The sequence below is a fragment of the Lepus europaeus genome, chromosome 5, assembly GCF_033115175.1.
Source record: "Lepus europaeus isolate LE1 chromosome 5, mLepTim1.pri, whole genome shotgun sequence".
In the NCBI taxonomy this organism is placed as follows: Eukaryota; Metazoa; Chordata; class Mammalia; order Lagomorpha; family Leporidae; genus Lepus; species Lepus europaeus.
Window position 1 is genome coordinate 62,271,978 of NC_084831.1, and position 15,949 is coordinate 62,287,926.

At 35.6% G+C, this 15,949-nt stretch overlaps 1 protein-coding gene across 1 annotated transcript in view; it reads left to right on the forward strand.

Annotated features, from left to right (window-relative positions):
* The window catches only part of LRRC7 (leucine rich repeat containing 7), a 594,815-nt gene that overhangs the window by 552,010 nt on the left and 26,856 nt on the right, over positions 1 to 15,949 (forward strand). The window contains exon 25 of the mRNA XM_062193395.1: positions 3,083 to 3,175. Within this exon, the coding sequence (XP_062049379.1) occupies positions 3,083 to 3,175 (93 nt within the window). The remainder of the gene's footprint in view (positions 1 to 3,082; positions 3,176 to 15,949) is intronic.

Below are 15,949 nucleotides of genomic sequence, written 5' to 3' on the forward strand. Positions count from 1 at the left end.
ATATGTCACATTTGTTTCCTTTCAGGTTTCATATTGGTCTAGAGAGAGGCAGGAGCGCGTATGTCTTCCATATATTGAATTGTGCTATATGACATTCACAGATTAGAAAGATATAACCCAAACGTTAAATAATTTCATCATAATTGCACAGATAAATTGGAATACACAAAAGAAAATATTTTCATCATCTTGACTACTCTTATTTTCTAATTAATAACAAAAATGATAATATTATATTCAAAAAAGCTGTAATATTCCTTTCAGCTCCATAAGCTATTATAAGCTCATAGCCATAGACTGTGAGACATATAATCTACTATAAACTGGGATTTCTACCAACCAGTGAAACTAGTTTTAAGACATCTAGTTCAATTGAAGAATTATAATTAAATGCATCTTTAAAATAGAATTATGGTAGACTACTTTGGTAATTGTTTTTACCCATAATTTAGAAACTACCCATTAATGACTCTACCATAAAAATAATATTAGTGGATAGTTTTTTGCTCTTGCATTGCAATTGAGTCAGGTAATAAACATTGTATTTACTACTATGAAATATGACCATGAATTAAAGATCGTCCCATTAAAGATGCAAACCTCACTGATATAAGTTCCAGTGACTCACAGTATGAACTGATGAAGTCAAGAATAAGATTTAAGTTTGTCTTGAACTCTCTAAGAGGTAGAAATTAAAAGCACCTTGAAAATAAAATTATAAAGAGTATTTTGGTAATTTGCATTTTTCATGTACAAATTAATGGGCTAAGCAAGAATTGTGGAGAAAAATATTAAGCTATTTAAGAAAGAAAATGTTTCCATTCATTTTTAAGAATTTTTCTAGTATATATTTATATAAATACAGAAGATATATTTATGTTTTCCTTTTGATTTTTTCATAACTATTAATAGTTTACCTACTAACTTATGTTAACACTGTATTCACTTAGCTCCAGCACTTGCTTTGTGGTTAAAAATTATAAAATGTTTTTTCTTAATATAACCAAAGTATGTTGCCTATTGCTCCCAAGTCTTTCAGTCACCTGGCGGTCACCTTGTCACACTTCACATGTATTATTAGCATTTGCAGCACAGCTCATGCACACATCCCTAGTTCAGGATCACCAGGAATTCTTGGGTTTGTTATCATTTCCATAGGTCATCCCTAGCTGATTTCCCTCTTAATGAATCCTTAATCTATACCCCTTGTCTTATACCTGTTATAATCTTTACAACAGACTTAACCCAATGTGAACTGTACTCCCAATGCAATCATTACCTAATAGTACTATAAAGCACAGCTCTTATGTTTAATGGACTTTTTAAATTATTTTATTAATATAAAAATTTTATGTATTACATAGGTACAGCTCCAAGAAAACAACCAAACTTCCCTTCCTTACCCCTCATCCTCCTCTCTTCCTCCTCTCTTCCTTTCATCAGTTTTTTCAAAGACAGCATTTCAATCCACTCTATATTCACAGGCTTAATTCACCACTAGCCATAATAATCAACAGGTAAAAAGTAAGAAGACCACAATTCCACAGAAGTATAAACAAAGGCTAAAATGACAGTCATATCACATAATGTCCATTTCATTCCTATACATTTTTTGTATTCTGTAATAACTGTGGCTTTTATTGTAGTTTGAGATATTGAGGAGAAAATACAACACAGAATGTTAGAACCAAACTATCAACCCTCACAGTACTGAACATTTATTGGCCAATCCATGTCACAGTGTTTCTCCATATTCATGATCTCTTTCTTTAACTAGACCTCTTCACAGTATTCACTCTTTTTTTTTCTTTTTTTTTTTTTTTTTAATTTTTGACAGGTAGAGTGGACAGTGAGAGAGAGACAGAGAGAAAGGTCTTCCTTTTTGCCGTTGGTTCACCCTCCAATGGCCTCCGCGGTAGGCGCGCTGCGGCTGGCGCACCGGCGCTGATCCAAAGCCAGGAGCCAGGTGCTTCTCCTGGTCTCCCATGGGGTGCAGGGCCCAAGCACTTGGGCCATCCTCCACTGCACTCCCTGGCCACAGCAGAGAGCTGGCCTGGAAGAGGGGCAACTGGGACAGGATTGGTGCCCCGACCGGGACTAGAACCTGGTGTGCCGGCGCTGCAAGGCGGAGGATTAGCCTAGTGAGCCGCGGCGCCGGCCCACAGTATTCACTCTTATAAGACCCCTACCTCTTGTTCTAGAAGCCACTGGAGACCTGAAACTCTTTTCACTGAATATTTTATTCTTCCTATTTTTACCCTCTTTGGAGCTAAGGCCCCTTTCTCAAACAAAATCCCTGATATTTGTAAACAATAGAATGATTTACTGAGCAGACAGCTTTATTACTCTACTAGAGAGCAGAAGTTCCTTATTTAAATAGACCTATTTTCTCTCTACATTTAAAGGTTTCTTTCACTTATTCTTACAGTCTGTTTTAATCAGTTTGAGTAAATGTATATTTGCAGTCGATAGATAAGATAATGCACAATTTTTAAATGTTTGTAAGACAAACTTTTTTTGGTTGGCACACAAAAATTGAACATATATGTAGGGTAATGTGGGATGTTTCCACATGTTTACATTGTGTAGTATTCAAATTAAGATAAGCTTATCTACTCCTAAAATATTTATCATTTCTTCATGATGAAAACATTCAAAATATTTCCTTTAACTTTTTCAACCACAGTTCATTATCACTGTGTGTGGTCATAGTCACTATATTTGGTGCAATAGAGCAAAACTTCTTTCTCCTAGCTAACTGTAACTAGTACTTGTTCCCAAACTTTCCCTATCTCTCTCTTCTCCTAGATTTTTAATTTTTAAAAAATTGTGAATCATGTACATAGAACAACTAAGTATTTACTAAGGTGTGCTTGTTCAGGTAATTTCAAGCTAGTTGTCACTATAACTGACCCCTATAAAAACTTTGTCAAAGTTTATACCATCATTTGTGTACCAAGTCAATATAGGCTAACCCTAAGAACTTGAGAGAATGTATATCCTTTCTACTGAGAAGTTATTTGAAAATACGTATTTACCTTTGATGGCTATTTCATTATCTTTTAATATGTTTTCTACATAGTTTTGCGTGAGAATAGAAAAGAATCCTGGCCTTGGATTTAGTATCAGTGGTGGAATTAGTGGACAAGGAAATCCATTCAAACCTTCTGACAAGGTAAGAAATGAATTGCTTATTAACAATTTTAATTAGAAAAATACTGTCTTCTGCAATAAAAATTGTTAGAAGAAAATAAGAATTTTTACTATGCTTTAATGAGCTGGTTAATTTTAAAACCAGTTAGAAACTTTCTCAGCACAGAATAAAAAAAATTCACTGAAATTATTAACAAATTTTACAAGTAAGAACATTATTTAAGCATTTCATATGAAAGGAAAACTTTATTTCAAAAATTTTTGTAACAAGTTTGGTTTTGTTTTTGGCTTCACAGTTGCACACATTTTTAAAGAAAGACATAAGACATTTCTAACAAGTTGTTTTCAAAGATTTATGTGAAAATCCTGTATTTATTATTTAATAAAATGCTTCCTCACAGTAACAGACTCAATGCTGGGTCAAACTGACTAATGTCTCTTCAACTCATCAGCGTTGTAAAGAATTTCACTAATATAATGGTAGAAATGAAAAACCACAGAAAATAAATTTTCTATCAGAAAATCAGCAGGCAAATCAGGTCCTTGTCTCACACTTAGTCTTGCTTGTCAAACATTAGGATAAAAGGTACACAAACCCCTCAACCCTAATGTTACTCAACCATTGCCTGGACATCCAACCTGCTAACCATACCCATATAAGGCCTGCCTGATTCCTGGTGTGGACCATATGACCTTTTAATTTTAAAGATTTATCAGAGCTATAAAAATTTCCCTACTATCATCAGTTTTTAATACTCTCCGTTTTGAATCAATTAGCAATTATAATTTGATGATAATTGAAACTGTCTCGTTTTGGTCTCATCAAGTTTAACTGCAATGTTACCATAAAATTTTAGGATGATGAATAAATCACATATTAAAGTGTTGGTGGATAAAACCTCCAAAAGCTCTCATTGTACTTTCTTTAAAAAAATATTTGTTTGTTTGAAAGTCAGATTTACAGCATGAGAGGGAAAGACAGAGAACAAGAGAGGAAAGAGATCTTCCATCTGCTGGTTTACTCTCCAAATGGCTGCAATGACTGGGACGGGGCCAGGCTGCAGCAAGGAGTCAGGAGCTTCATCTGGATCTCTCATGTGGGTGCAGGGGCCCAAGCACTTGAGTCATACTATGCTACTTTCTCAGGTGCTAAGCAAGGAGCTAGATTAGAAGTAGAGCATCAGGACTCAAACTGGTGTCCATATGGAATGCCAGTGCTGCAGAGAGCAGCATAACCTGCTGCACCTCGGCACCAGCCTCTCAGTATACTTTTTTTTTTTTAAGATTTATTTATTTATTGGAAAGTCAGAGTTACACAGAGAGAGAAGGTGAGGCAGAGAGAGAGAGAGAGGTCTTCCATCCACTGGTTCACTTACCAATTGGCCACAATGGCTGGAGCTGCACCAATCCAAACCAGGAGCCAGGATCCTCTTCTGGGTCTCCCACACGGGTTCATGGTCCCAAGGACTTGGGCCATCTTCTGCTCATCTCCCAAGCGATAGCAGAGAGATGGATCAGAAGTGGAGCAGCTGGGACTCAAACCGGCGCCCTTTTGGGATGCCTGCATTGCAGGCAGCAGCTTTACCCACTACATCACAGTGCCGACCCCTCTCAGTATACTTTTGAGTCACAACCTGGACTAAATCCTTCCAACTTACCACTATTATAAAAAATAAATAAACCTTTCAACTCATCAGTATTATATTTTTTAAAAGGTCATAAATAAATTTCTGATTATAAGATCTGTTTCTGATTGAACTTGAATGCATCCCCTGGAGATTTCTGTGGCCTGAAACACAACCTTTAATCCCATATTTTCCTCTTCATCTTCCCAGTAATCTTTTTCTTAAACTCTCCCCTTTCCTTTCTGGAAGGTAGAAGAGACTGGACCAAAAGGAAAAACTCTTCACACTATTACATGAGAGGTCTTCAAAAAGTTCACGGAAAAAATGTATTATTAAAAAAAAGTATACACAGATTTAAAATTTTGGTATAAACTTATCTTTTAACCTCATTTTCACACGAACTTCCCAAAGTACCCTCATACACATTAGATGGGGACTAGATAAAAATCTCCAGTAATCACAGATGGGAACTCCTTTGGTCAAGTCTGGAGCAGCTATTCATATATATTGAAGTAGCCCTAAATAAATAAAAGCCAGTTAGAAACATCTGTGTATCAATGACTACTCTACTTCCATTTTGAAATGATTAACTACTAATTTAGTAGAATTAAAATGTTTGGGGGTCAGCATTGTGGCACAGAGTTAAGCTGCCACTTGGAATGTTTGCATTCCATATCACAGTGCTGGTTTGAGTCCTAGCTTCTCCACTTCCAATCCAAGTTCCTGCTAATGCACCTAGGAAGGCAGCACATGATGGCCCAAGTACTTGGGTCCCTGCCACACACTTGGGAGGCTAGGATGGTGTTCCTGGCTCCTGGCTCTGCCCTGTCACAGCCCTGGCATTATGGTCATTTAGAGGGAACCTGTAGATAAAAGATCTCTCTCTCCTTCCCTTTCAAAAAAACAATTAAAAAAATGATGGTGTAGCCAGACCAACTATTTGCTTAATTTTCATAAATTATTAATAAATCTTAAAGAATTTAAAAGTTCAAATTTTCAGAAATAGACAACAGTAATTTTTTAACTCCAAATTTTTATGTCTTATTCATGTTGACCTCTTTTTGTCTCTGGTTTTATGTCTCCTCTACAAGTCCTTTCACTTAAAAGTTAATAACTGTCTCTTTTAAGATAGTTGAAACTGAAACAAGATGTTTTCTCTTCCTTTCTCATCAGTATACAGATCTTTTCATTATATTTTTGGAAGGTGTAGGATAGTAAATATTTTTAAATTAAGGATGAACAGATTGCTAAATTCAAGATGTCAGAATACTGTTGCATTTCTACTAGTTTTAACTGCTGGGGACTAGATCTGAGGCTTTTAAACATTTGTAATTCTTCCACTATGATGAATACTTAATATTTTATAACTTAATTTGATTTCTCATTTGTAACATTTTTATGACACCCAGAGATTCAATTATGCCTATCAATTTATAATTTGCTTTTCTGGTTGAATGTAAAAGATACAGAGCTTGAATTGTATAGTGTGTTCATTGAGAAATATCCCCTCAAAAGCACTTTTCCTTAGCTGATCATACTCTAAAACACTTCACATTCTGAAAACTGAGTCCCTATTGTTGCAAAATTGATGACATTAAACAGAAGTTTCTACAGAAGAATGTTGATACTGTTCTTAATTTATCGACCACTTTTGGTGATATACCAAACATGGTAAAAACTTGGTTAACAGAGTTCAGAGGCTCTAAAGACATTGGCTTTAACAACTCACACAGAATTTAATTCATCACACGGAAAGGGATTAATCTCTTGTGAGTTCAGTTGCGTTTCTTGAGCATTTGTACCCTATTCTTTCAGTTGTTGCATAAAATTTAGAGGAAAACTCAGGACCTATACCTCTGCTAAAATACAAAACAGTAAGACAATGAAAATGAACTCAAACACTCCTCTCTCCAATGCTGAAAAAGAGATTGATTTTTCATGACTTGGCTAATTTACAGCTGCAGGTGATAACAACCAACAGAATTAAACAAATGGTTACATTCAACAGGTACTACCTGAATGTGAGGCAGATGCTTTATATAGAGTTTAGTCATCCAGAAGTTTAAACTGTAATACAACATAATATATAGTCTGTTCCAGTAAACAAGTCTCATAGGTTAGAAATATTCTCATTATCTTTCTTACTGTTCATGGATGTTTGAATGTTTTGGCACTTGAAATTCTAAGTATCCACAAACATATGAATTCCTTAGAGAAACTGAGTTTTTTCTCCCATCCAAGTACTAACTAGGCCCAACACTGCTTACCTTCCGAGATCAGATGAGATCGGGCACATTCAGGGTTGTATGGCCGTAGACTGAGTTTTCTCTGTACTAAAGTAACCGATAAATTTGTTTGTTTCTCTTCATTATTGTTGATGGGAAACACTATTTCAGCCAAATGCCATAGACCACAGTAGAAACAACATTCAAAGTGATTATAGCCAGGTGGAGAAAGCCTGAGGTCATCATCCCAAAAGGCTAAGCATAGGGTCATTGGCAAAAGTGAGTTGTGTTTTTAAATCTGGGAGAATTTCTGATATAAATTCTGTGGTAGTATGAGGTTATTGCAGGAAAACACTCGGGACAGCTGAAGAGTTAACTGAGGCATTGAGAAGGATTTAGGATTTGAATATGAAAGACTATTTTGTAACAGACTAGGAAAGTTTAGAAGAGCAACTGGTAGCAAACACTCGCTTTTCAGACCCAAGGAAGGCTAATCATATTTGGTTTCCTTGGGCTAAACAAATAGAGTGTAATTAGCCCTGCAGTTGATATTGTCAGAACAGTATTCTATAGTTGAAAAAACAATTCCTTCACCATGCAGGTAATTATCTTGGAGTTCATTGCGAAGTGAAAACCATTTTTTATGTACTTGGAAAGAGAAACCACTAGAACACTGGATGGAACTTTCCCTATGTAATGATTTCCTTTGCTCTCTCAATGAAATGGATGAATGCCATCGTCTGGCTTATTATGATAAAGAAACATTGCTGTCAAGATAGCAAAATGGCACAGAGAAATCAAAGATTTTGATGCAAGAAATCTGATAATAAAGCAATAAAATAATAGCCTTTTGTTGAGTATCTACAATGTATTGGGAAGTGTAAAAGGCTTTTTATAGAAACTTATATGATTGTCATAACTTCTGTTACTTGAGTAGTGCTATTATTCCCCCATTTTACTGAGTCCCATAGGTGTTAATTAACTTGCCCAAGGTCACTTAGAAGATCTGTGGCAGAGAAGATTTGAAACCAAATTGATCTGACTCCAAATCCTTCTCTCCTAATAAGCACTATAATACATGCCTGTATCTGCAAATGTCACTTAGCAGAAGAGCCACATGACAAATTTATACCCTGTAGAGTTGAGAGTAATATGATATTCTAATATTTAAAGTATTACAGAGTCCTCTAATTAGTAATAGTCCAGATTTTTGCTTGAACAAGACTTTGGAAGTCAGCATGTATTCTCTATTGAACCTAGATAATTAGTAGCACACTGTACAAAGCAGATTCCTAAGCAGTTATACAACTTGTGCACTAAGGTATCATTACACTAGTGTTTCAGCCAAAGGAGAAAGCCACAATATTCTTTGTCTCTATTTAAACATAAAATACATAACTGTAAAATTCAAAGAATTTACCAGCACAATCTTCACAGGATGTTTTAGAATGAAAAAACTAGATTAATAGATGATTGAAACAATGCTGTTGCAATATTTAGAAAAGCAACCCAGCACTCTGCAAATGAAAGAATTTTTAATGATGCATTCACAAAGCTCCTCATTGAGACACTAGTAACTTTGCTTGCTCCATTTGAGGAAAAAGAACTAAGCAACTGGATTTTAAAATCATTTGGAAAAAGACATATAATTCCTTTCTCTATGTACTCTAAAGAATTTTGCATAGAACATCCCACAAATAATTATGCAATCATAGAATCATGATGAAAACTGTATTGTGGAGCCAATGTATCCTCAAGGGACTTGACAGCAGGAAGCATACATACCAGGGCCTTGGGGCCAAAAAAAAACATTTATTTTCTACAGTGTTATCCTAAACACCTAAGCTCAGCTGATGGTACAGAGCTCACCCCTAAGAAATCTGAATGAGCCACAAAAATGGTAGCTTCGTTTTTTCATGTTCTTTTTAAAATGCCTTAATTCGCCTATGGTACAGGCAAAATTCCAAGCCATAGAAAGAATATTGGAAGCATGGCTACATAAAACATAATAAACATAAATAAAATAAACATAAAAATCCTAGAATTTCAGAATAGATTATTAAAACTTCTTTACCTTCTTTTTAATTATCGCCTTCAGAAGACCAAATGACCTACAACAAGACTTAAATCTTTTCACCTCACCTTAAAGCCCTAGGAAACTGCAGGGCATTTTTGCTTTGTGTGAATATGAGCATTGCACCCAATAAAAGCTTTTATATGATTAATATTAAGAAGAGAAGGATTATTAGACTTGCAGAATTAAAGCCCTTTATTTGATAACTTTCCCCAGGGATAACAATTCCCATAGGTATATATGGTAATGGCAAGTTCAAAAATGCTCAAGAATAATTTTACAATTTTGTTCAGTCTCATGACCTTGGGTGATTCATAAACAAATGGCTGCATTTTGACTTATGTAGAAGGCACATATCCTATATCTATTTCCTGTCAAGAATTCTCCACAGATATTAGAAACAAAAATGGCAAGCCCATTTGTCTGGAACTCCACATAGCATATGATTTATATTTGCTATGTAAATATTGAAGTACATGTAGCACCTTTGAGTCACTTCATACAACTGCTAGACAAATATTATTTTCTTTATAGGCTTTAATTCATTTTATAAGTAATAAAATGTCTATATTTGTCCAATCCTTAATTCTACTCAAGTAATAGTATAATATAATGAAGTTTGGAGAATCTATAAATTATTTGAAAATAGTATTCAGGAGCAAGGGATTGCAGTTACATTGTTTATAGACTATACTATTGACTAAATGTAGGAAGAGGTTGAAAAAGATCTTATTTCACATATAAAATTGAATTTTAAAAAATAAATTTCAAGCACAATTTATTTTAGAGCACAACTGATTACTTCAGCTACACACTGCAGTGTGATGTATAGAATGCCACTTGGTTGTTTGAGGATGTTAAAAATGAGATATGAGGATTTTTCTGGTTTTTTTTTAAAGATGTATTTATTTATTGGAAAGTCAGAGTTACACAGAGAGAGAAGGAGAGGTAGAGAGAGAGGTCTTCCATCCACTGGTTCACCCCCCAACTGGCCGCAACAGCAGGAGCTGCACCCATCCAAAGCCAAGAGCCAGGAGCTTCTTACGGATCTCCCATGCAGGTGCAGGGGCCCAAGGACTTGGGCCATCTTCTGCTTTCCCAGGGCATAGCAGAAAGCTGGATGGGTAGTGGAATAGCCAGGTCTTGAACCGGCACCCAAATGGGATGCCAGCACTGCAGGCAGTGGCTTTACCTGCTATGCCACAGCACCAGTCCCTTTTTTGTTCTATACTTCCTTTATTTTTAGTTAGTTTTTAACAGATTCAATATAGTTTATAGATACAATTCTAAGACTATAATAAAATTCCCTCGTCCTTCCCTACTCTCTCTTCCACCCTCCCTCTTTCGCTCGCTCGCTCGCTGTCTCTCTTCTTTTTTTTTTTTAAGTTTTTGAGATAACATATTTTTGATTTACATTATAGTCAAAACTTAATGCTTCACCAGATATTAAGGTTAACAAATACAAAGCAAAATGATTCTAGTTTAGTGGGAATATAGGCAAGGGCAATAAACAATAATCAAGTGGAAAAGTTTTTCACCAAAAAAAAAAAAAGTGAATGTTTTTTGTTCTGTTCATTGTCTCAACATTGGGGCAACAAATCCTGAATCTATTGAGAAAGACTGGTAGAAAGTATTTACAGCCTCCTAGTAGTAAGGTTCCTACAGGTGTGACCACTTACACAAAGCTTTTTTAAAAGACATGGTAATGTGCTTTAGCTAAGTGGAAAATGTCAGTATCTAGACCTCATAACATAAAGACAAACATGGATTTTGACCTACAAAATCAAATAGTCAAGTATTGTTCAGCACAGGTTTATTACTTCAGGAAAATAACACTAAGTCATACAATGGGAAAAAATAAGGTGATTAACAAGTACCATTTTTAAAGCACAGAAATTGGGACATTTTAATTCAATAATATATCTAGAAAGTCCCTAAAATTGAGCATCATGTTTGATATTTTGTAAAATTCAATAAAATATTTTTCAATACAGTTAAATCTCGGGTAGATATCCAGCTATATGAGTGATTAGTTATATGTAATTTCTGCTTTGTGTACTGTGTCATTTTAGCCACTTAGAGTGGAACAAAATAAGCAGGGAAAAACTGATGTGGAAAGGATTTAAGGACATTTCTCAGATTTGTTTGTATTCATTGGGAATACTTCTCAATCAAAATATAAAAGCAATGAAAGTCACAAATAACATGTAATTACTAAAAAGAATTGACAGGTCCATCAACAAAAAAGTTAATTAGAGAACCAAATAGACCTTTGGGAAGTGAATAAAATCTTTCACATTCCATTTGTAAGTTACTACTGCCATGTTTGAGGTTATTCCAGAAAGCTAATATTCTAGGTTCTTGTTTGAAAAGTTTATAATGAGTTAGAATTTTTGGAAATCTTACGAAATCAAATTAATAGAACCAAACTAAAACAAAAAAATAAATTAATTAAAAGCTCTCCTTGCCAGGTCTGCCTATGGCAGTATTATTTAGCTTTCATTTATCTATATATATATAATAACATTTGAGACAAGCATATAAAATATCAACATTATCCACTTTTTCCCCATTCTATCCCCAAAGTTGTCCTAGGCTAGAGAGGATGGGCTCTTGATACAGGCTTCCCAAGAATCACTAAAAAGCAAAATATACAATATAATCTTGTATAGTCTATGGATCACGATCAGGAAAGGAGATACAGTAGAGCTTTACTCTTCGGATTTGTCTTAGGTCAGGTTCCCTAGATGCAGAGTCTGAGACGGGGATTTTCTGAAAGTGATTTATTGAAGACTCCTTCCCACATGAGATCTGTAAGGGAATAAGGGAAGCAGACTAGCAGAGTGGAAGAAACTACACAAATCTGTTCTCGAGAAGCCTGATCCCACAGTATGCCCTGGACGATATCACAGGGGTTCAGTAATTAGTAATTAGTTTTAGTAATTCATTCTATTTTCTTCAATATAATAGTGTAAAAAACTGCTAGATGAAGGGTCTTCAAAATCTTCACAGAAAACACACATTACCTATTAGTTTCATTTTCCACAAATCTTTTGAAGTATGTTGTATTTGAAACCTGGTTGATTAAACTCCATCATGAGGCACAAACTACCTTCTCATACCTAAGAACATTCACTAATAGGAAATAACTCTTTCAGTGCTGTACTAAATATTAAAATGTTTAAACAAAAATTGTTTTTTAAGATTTATTTATTTATTTGAAAGGCAGACTTACAGAGAGGCAGAGGCAGAGGGAGAGGCAGAGAGAGAGAGAGAGAGAATCTTCCATCCACTGGTTCACTCCCCAAATGTCCACAATGGCCAGGACTGAGCCAGGCCAAAGCCAGAAGTCCAGAGCTTCCTCCATTTCTCCCCTCCATGGGTAGAGGGGCCCAAGCACGTGGACCATCTGCTGCTTTCCTAGGTGTATTAGCAGGGAGCTGGATCAGAAGTGGAGCAGCTGGGAGCTGAACTGGCATTCATATTGAATGCCAGTGCTGCAGGCAGTAGTTTTATCCACTATGCCACAGCACTAACACTAAACAAAATTAATATAATTTTTTGTGAATTTGCCTCTTTGTTTATTGAGGTATACTGAGGTATCTTTGTTTATTGCAAGAGAAAAACCAAATATACCCTCTATCCCTTCTTTGTCAAAGAGTGGCTCTACCGTGACAAAGAATGACAAGTTCCTGGAGGACCTGGGCTTGTATCACAAGAATGATCTGTTCAGTTTTGTATGACTTACAAACACCATCTAAAGTACCTTCAGTTCCATGAAAGTGTCTTTGAGCTGTAAAGTGAGGGTGGTCAGAGAGACAATGAGTATCAAGAACCACTTTTCCTTCTGCTAGCTCTGCTGGATGTGGACTGCTTCCCTTCACTCGTCAGCCGCATGGCAATCTCAATGCATTTACCCTGAGCAACATAATCCTCCCTCCTTTAAATACGTTCTTAGTTTTAAATGTGCACAACTGCAATATCCTTTCATTTTTAACCTATATTCTTAAAAATTATACAGCAAGTTAAACCTACACTTTTGATGCTCCCATCCCATATCAGAATGCTAGTTGAAGTCCCAGCTACTCCTTTTCTGATCCAACTTCCTGTTAGTGCACCCGAGAGGCAGCAGATGCTGCCCCAAGTACCTGGGTTCCTGCCACCCACATGAGTGACACAGATGATGTTCCTGGCTCAGCCTCAGCTTTTGTGGGCATATAGGGAGTGAAACAGCAGATAGACTCTCTCTCTCTCTCTTCTCAGTCTCTCCTTCTCTTTCTCTGTCATTCTTTCTTTCAAATAAATAAACAAACACATCTTTTTTGTTTTTTTAAGATTTTTTAAAATTGTTAATGTTTTACATATCCAATATAGTTTATAGGTAAAAACCTAAAAATGTGATATTCCCTTCCTCCCTTCCTGTCCCCTCTCTTCCACCTCCTTTCTTCTCCCTTTCTTTCTTTTTTTAGTTTTTGAGATAACGTATTTTAAAGTTTTATTATTGTAAAAAAGAATTAATGCTTCACCAAATTAGAGGTTTAATGAAAATCAAAAAGGCCTTAGTTTAGTGGGAATATAGACAATGGCTGTAAACAATAATTCAGTGGAAAAATGATCATTTCACCTATGTATTACCACTATAATTTTAATGATCTGTGATTACTTTAAAATATATCTTTTCTAAAAATTAGACTGGTAACAAATAAATTTTGAAAAAGCTATTACTGTAAAATTACAAATAAATGTAGACACTAAACTCTTCCTTCCCTCACTCTACCCCACACTGCCTATGTAAAGCCCTGATCCAGGAGTTACTCTTAGCAGTGTATCAAGAATTCTGGCTCCTAGGCATTTGTCCCCATACTTTTTGACCTTCTACCAACCATATCTAAGAAATATTTCCAACATGGTCTGCCTATACAAAAATGTGTTAACTGTCAAATAAAACTTACTGAGTCTGTAAGAATCATAGTTAGAGCATAGTTTACAACAAAACAATTTCACTTCAGAATCATTGTTAGCAAAAGTGACAAAAAACAGTTTAAATTCTTCACTTTTCAATTAATAATTTTGTAATTGTGCAAATCATGTCAAAATGTATACAATTTAAAGGAATTTGAGGGAGCCTGCAGGGATGATAATCAGAAACTTGATTACAGGTACTATTTTAGGAATAGCCAGGAAAGAGACTCCACAGCCCACCTACAGTTACCCACTCCTGTTTTTCATACTTTCCACCGTTTTATGGTATTTCTGAAGCTGAGGGGAAAACCACTAAGGCTCTGACAGAGTCAGTAAACTAAAGAAGATTCAGCAATCCAAATACTCACCACCAGTTGGATCTCAAGTACAGAATTTAAATAATTCATAAAATAAATACTTGGAAGACATTTCTTTTTCCCAAATAGACCAGAAAGACAGTCAGTGAACAAGTATGATTATTGACTTTTTTTTTAAAGATTTATTCAATTATTTGAAGGTCAGAGTTATACAGAGAGAGAAGGAGAGGCAGAGAGAGAGAGAAAGAGAGAGACAGAGGTCTTCCATCCACTGGTTCACTCCCCAAATGACCACAATGGCCAGAGCTGAGCTGATCTGAAGCCAGGAGCCAGGAGCTTCTTCCGGGTCTCCCATGCAGGTACAGGGGCCCAAGGACTTGGGCCATCTTCTACTGCTTTCTCAGGCCATTGCATAGAGCTGGATCAGAAGTGGAGCAGCCGAAAGTTGAACCAGCGCCCATATGGGATGCTGGCATTGCAAGCAGCAGCTTTACTAGCTATGCCACAACTCTGGCCTCAATCATTGACTTTTAAAAGAAAATGTAATTAAGCAAAAGAAAAGTCTTTTTTTTAAGCTCAAGAATTTCACCCAGAAAAAACAGGATGCAAATGTCCTTTCAGTCACTCTCACAGATGTCTGATTAAACAATTGTTAGATAATCATGGGGACACAGGAGTAATTAGTAAAATTTAAAATATAATTACAAAGTAATCTAAACCAAACAGAATTTTAGCACTTACATTCAAATTCTCCAAAAAGAACAACTACAATGATCAGCATCAAACTATAAAAAATATTCTAGTAGTCAGTCTATCATTTCTGAAAGCAATCTCAGACAAAAGGGAATAAATTTCTTAACCTGGGAACATTTTTAACAAATCATATAGGAACAGTATCTTGAAAACTATTTGGGGGTAAATATAAAACTTTTATAGTGACTTAAAAAATTATGTAAGTCCAAAGACTCTGCAATGTGTATTTCTTTGGCTGGGATATTGCATTCTATTATATTACCACTAAGATATTTGTAATCTTTTAACCATTTCTATAGATTTCATTAGTCTCCTTGTTGTTCCAAAACATTATGAATAGATTCTTTTCCAAATGCAATGAATTCCACTTTAGTGTTTACTTTATTAAAAGATAAATGTTTCAAGGTTTTTAAAATATGTTTATTTATTTGAAAGCCCTTGAGAGACAGAGAGAGAGAGAGAGAGAGAGAATCTGGATGCGGTCCACTGGCTCACTCCCCAAACACCAACAATGGTATGGCCTGAATCAAACCAAAGACATAACCAGGAGCTAGGAACTCCATCTGGGTCTCTCCTGTGGATAGCAGGGAACCAACTACTTGAGCCATGACCTGCTGCACATTAGCAGGAAGCTAATATGGTGGAAGTAGAGGCAGGACTCAAACCGAGGCACTCTGATATGGGATATGAGCGTCCCCAGCGGCAGCTTCCTACCTACCCTGAAATTCCTAAAAACATACGATTTTGCTGAAAGTTTTAGAAGACTTGGTCAGTTGTAAATTTTAATTTATATCAATGTCTCAAATTTTCTGGATTCCTAAATCAATTCTCCATTCTATT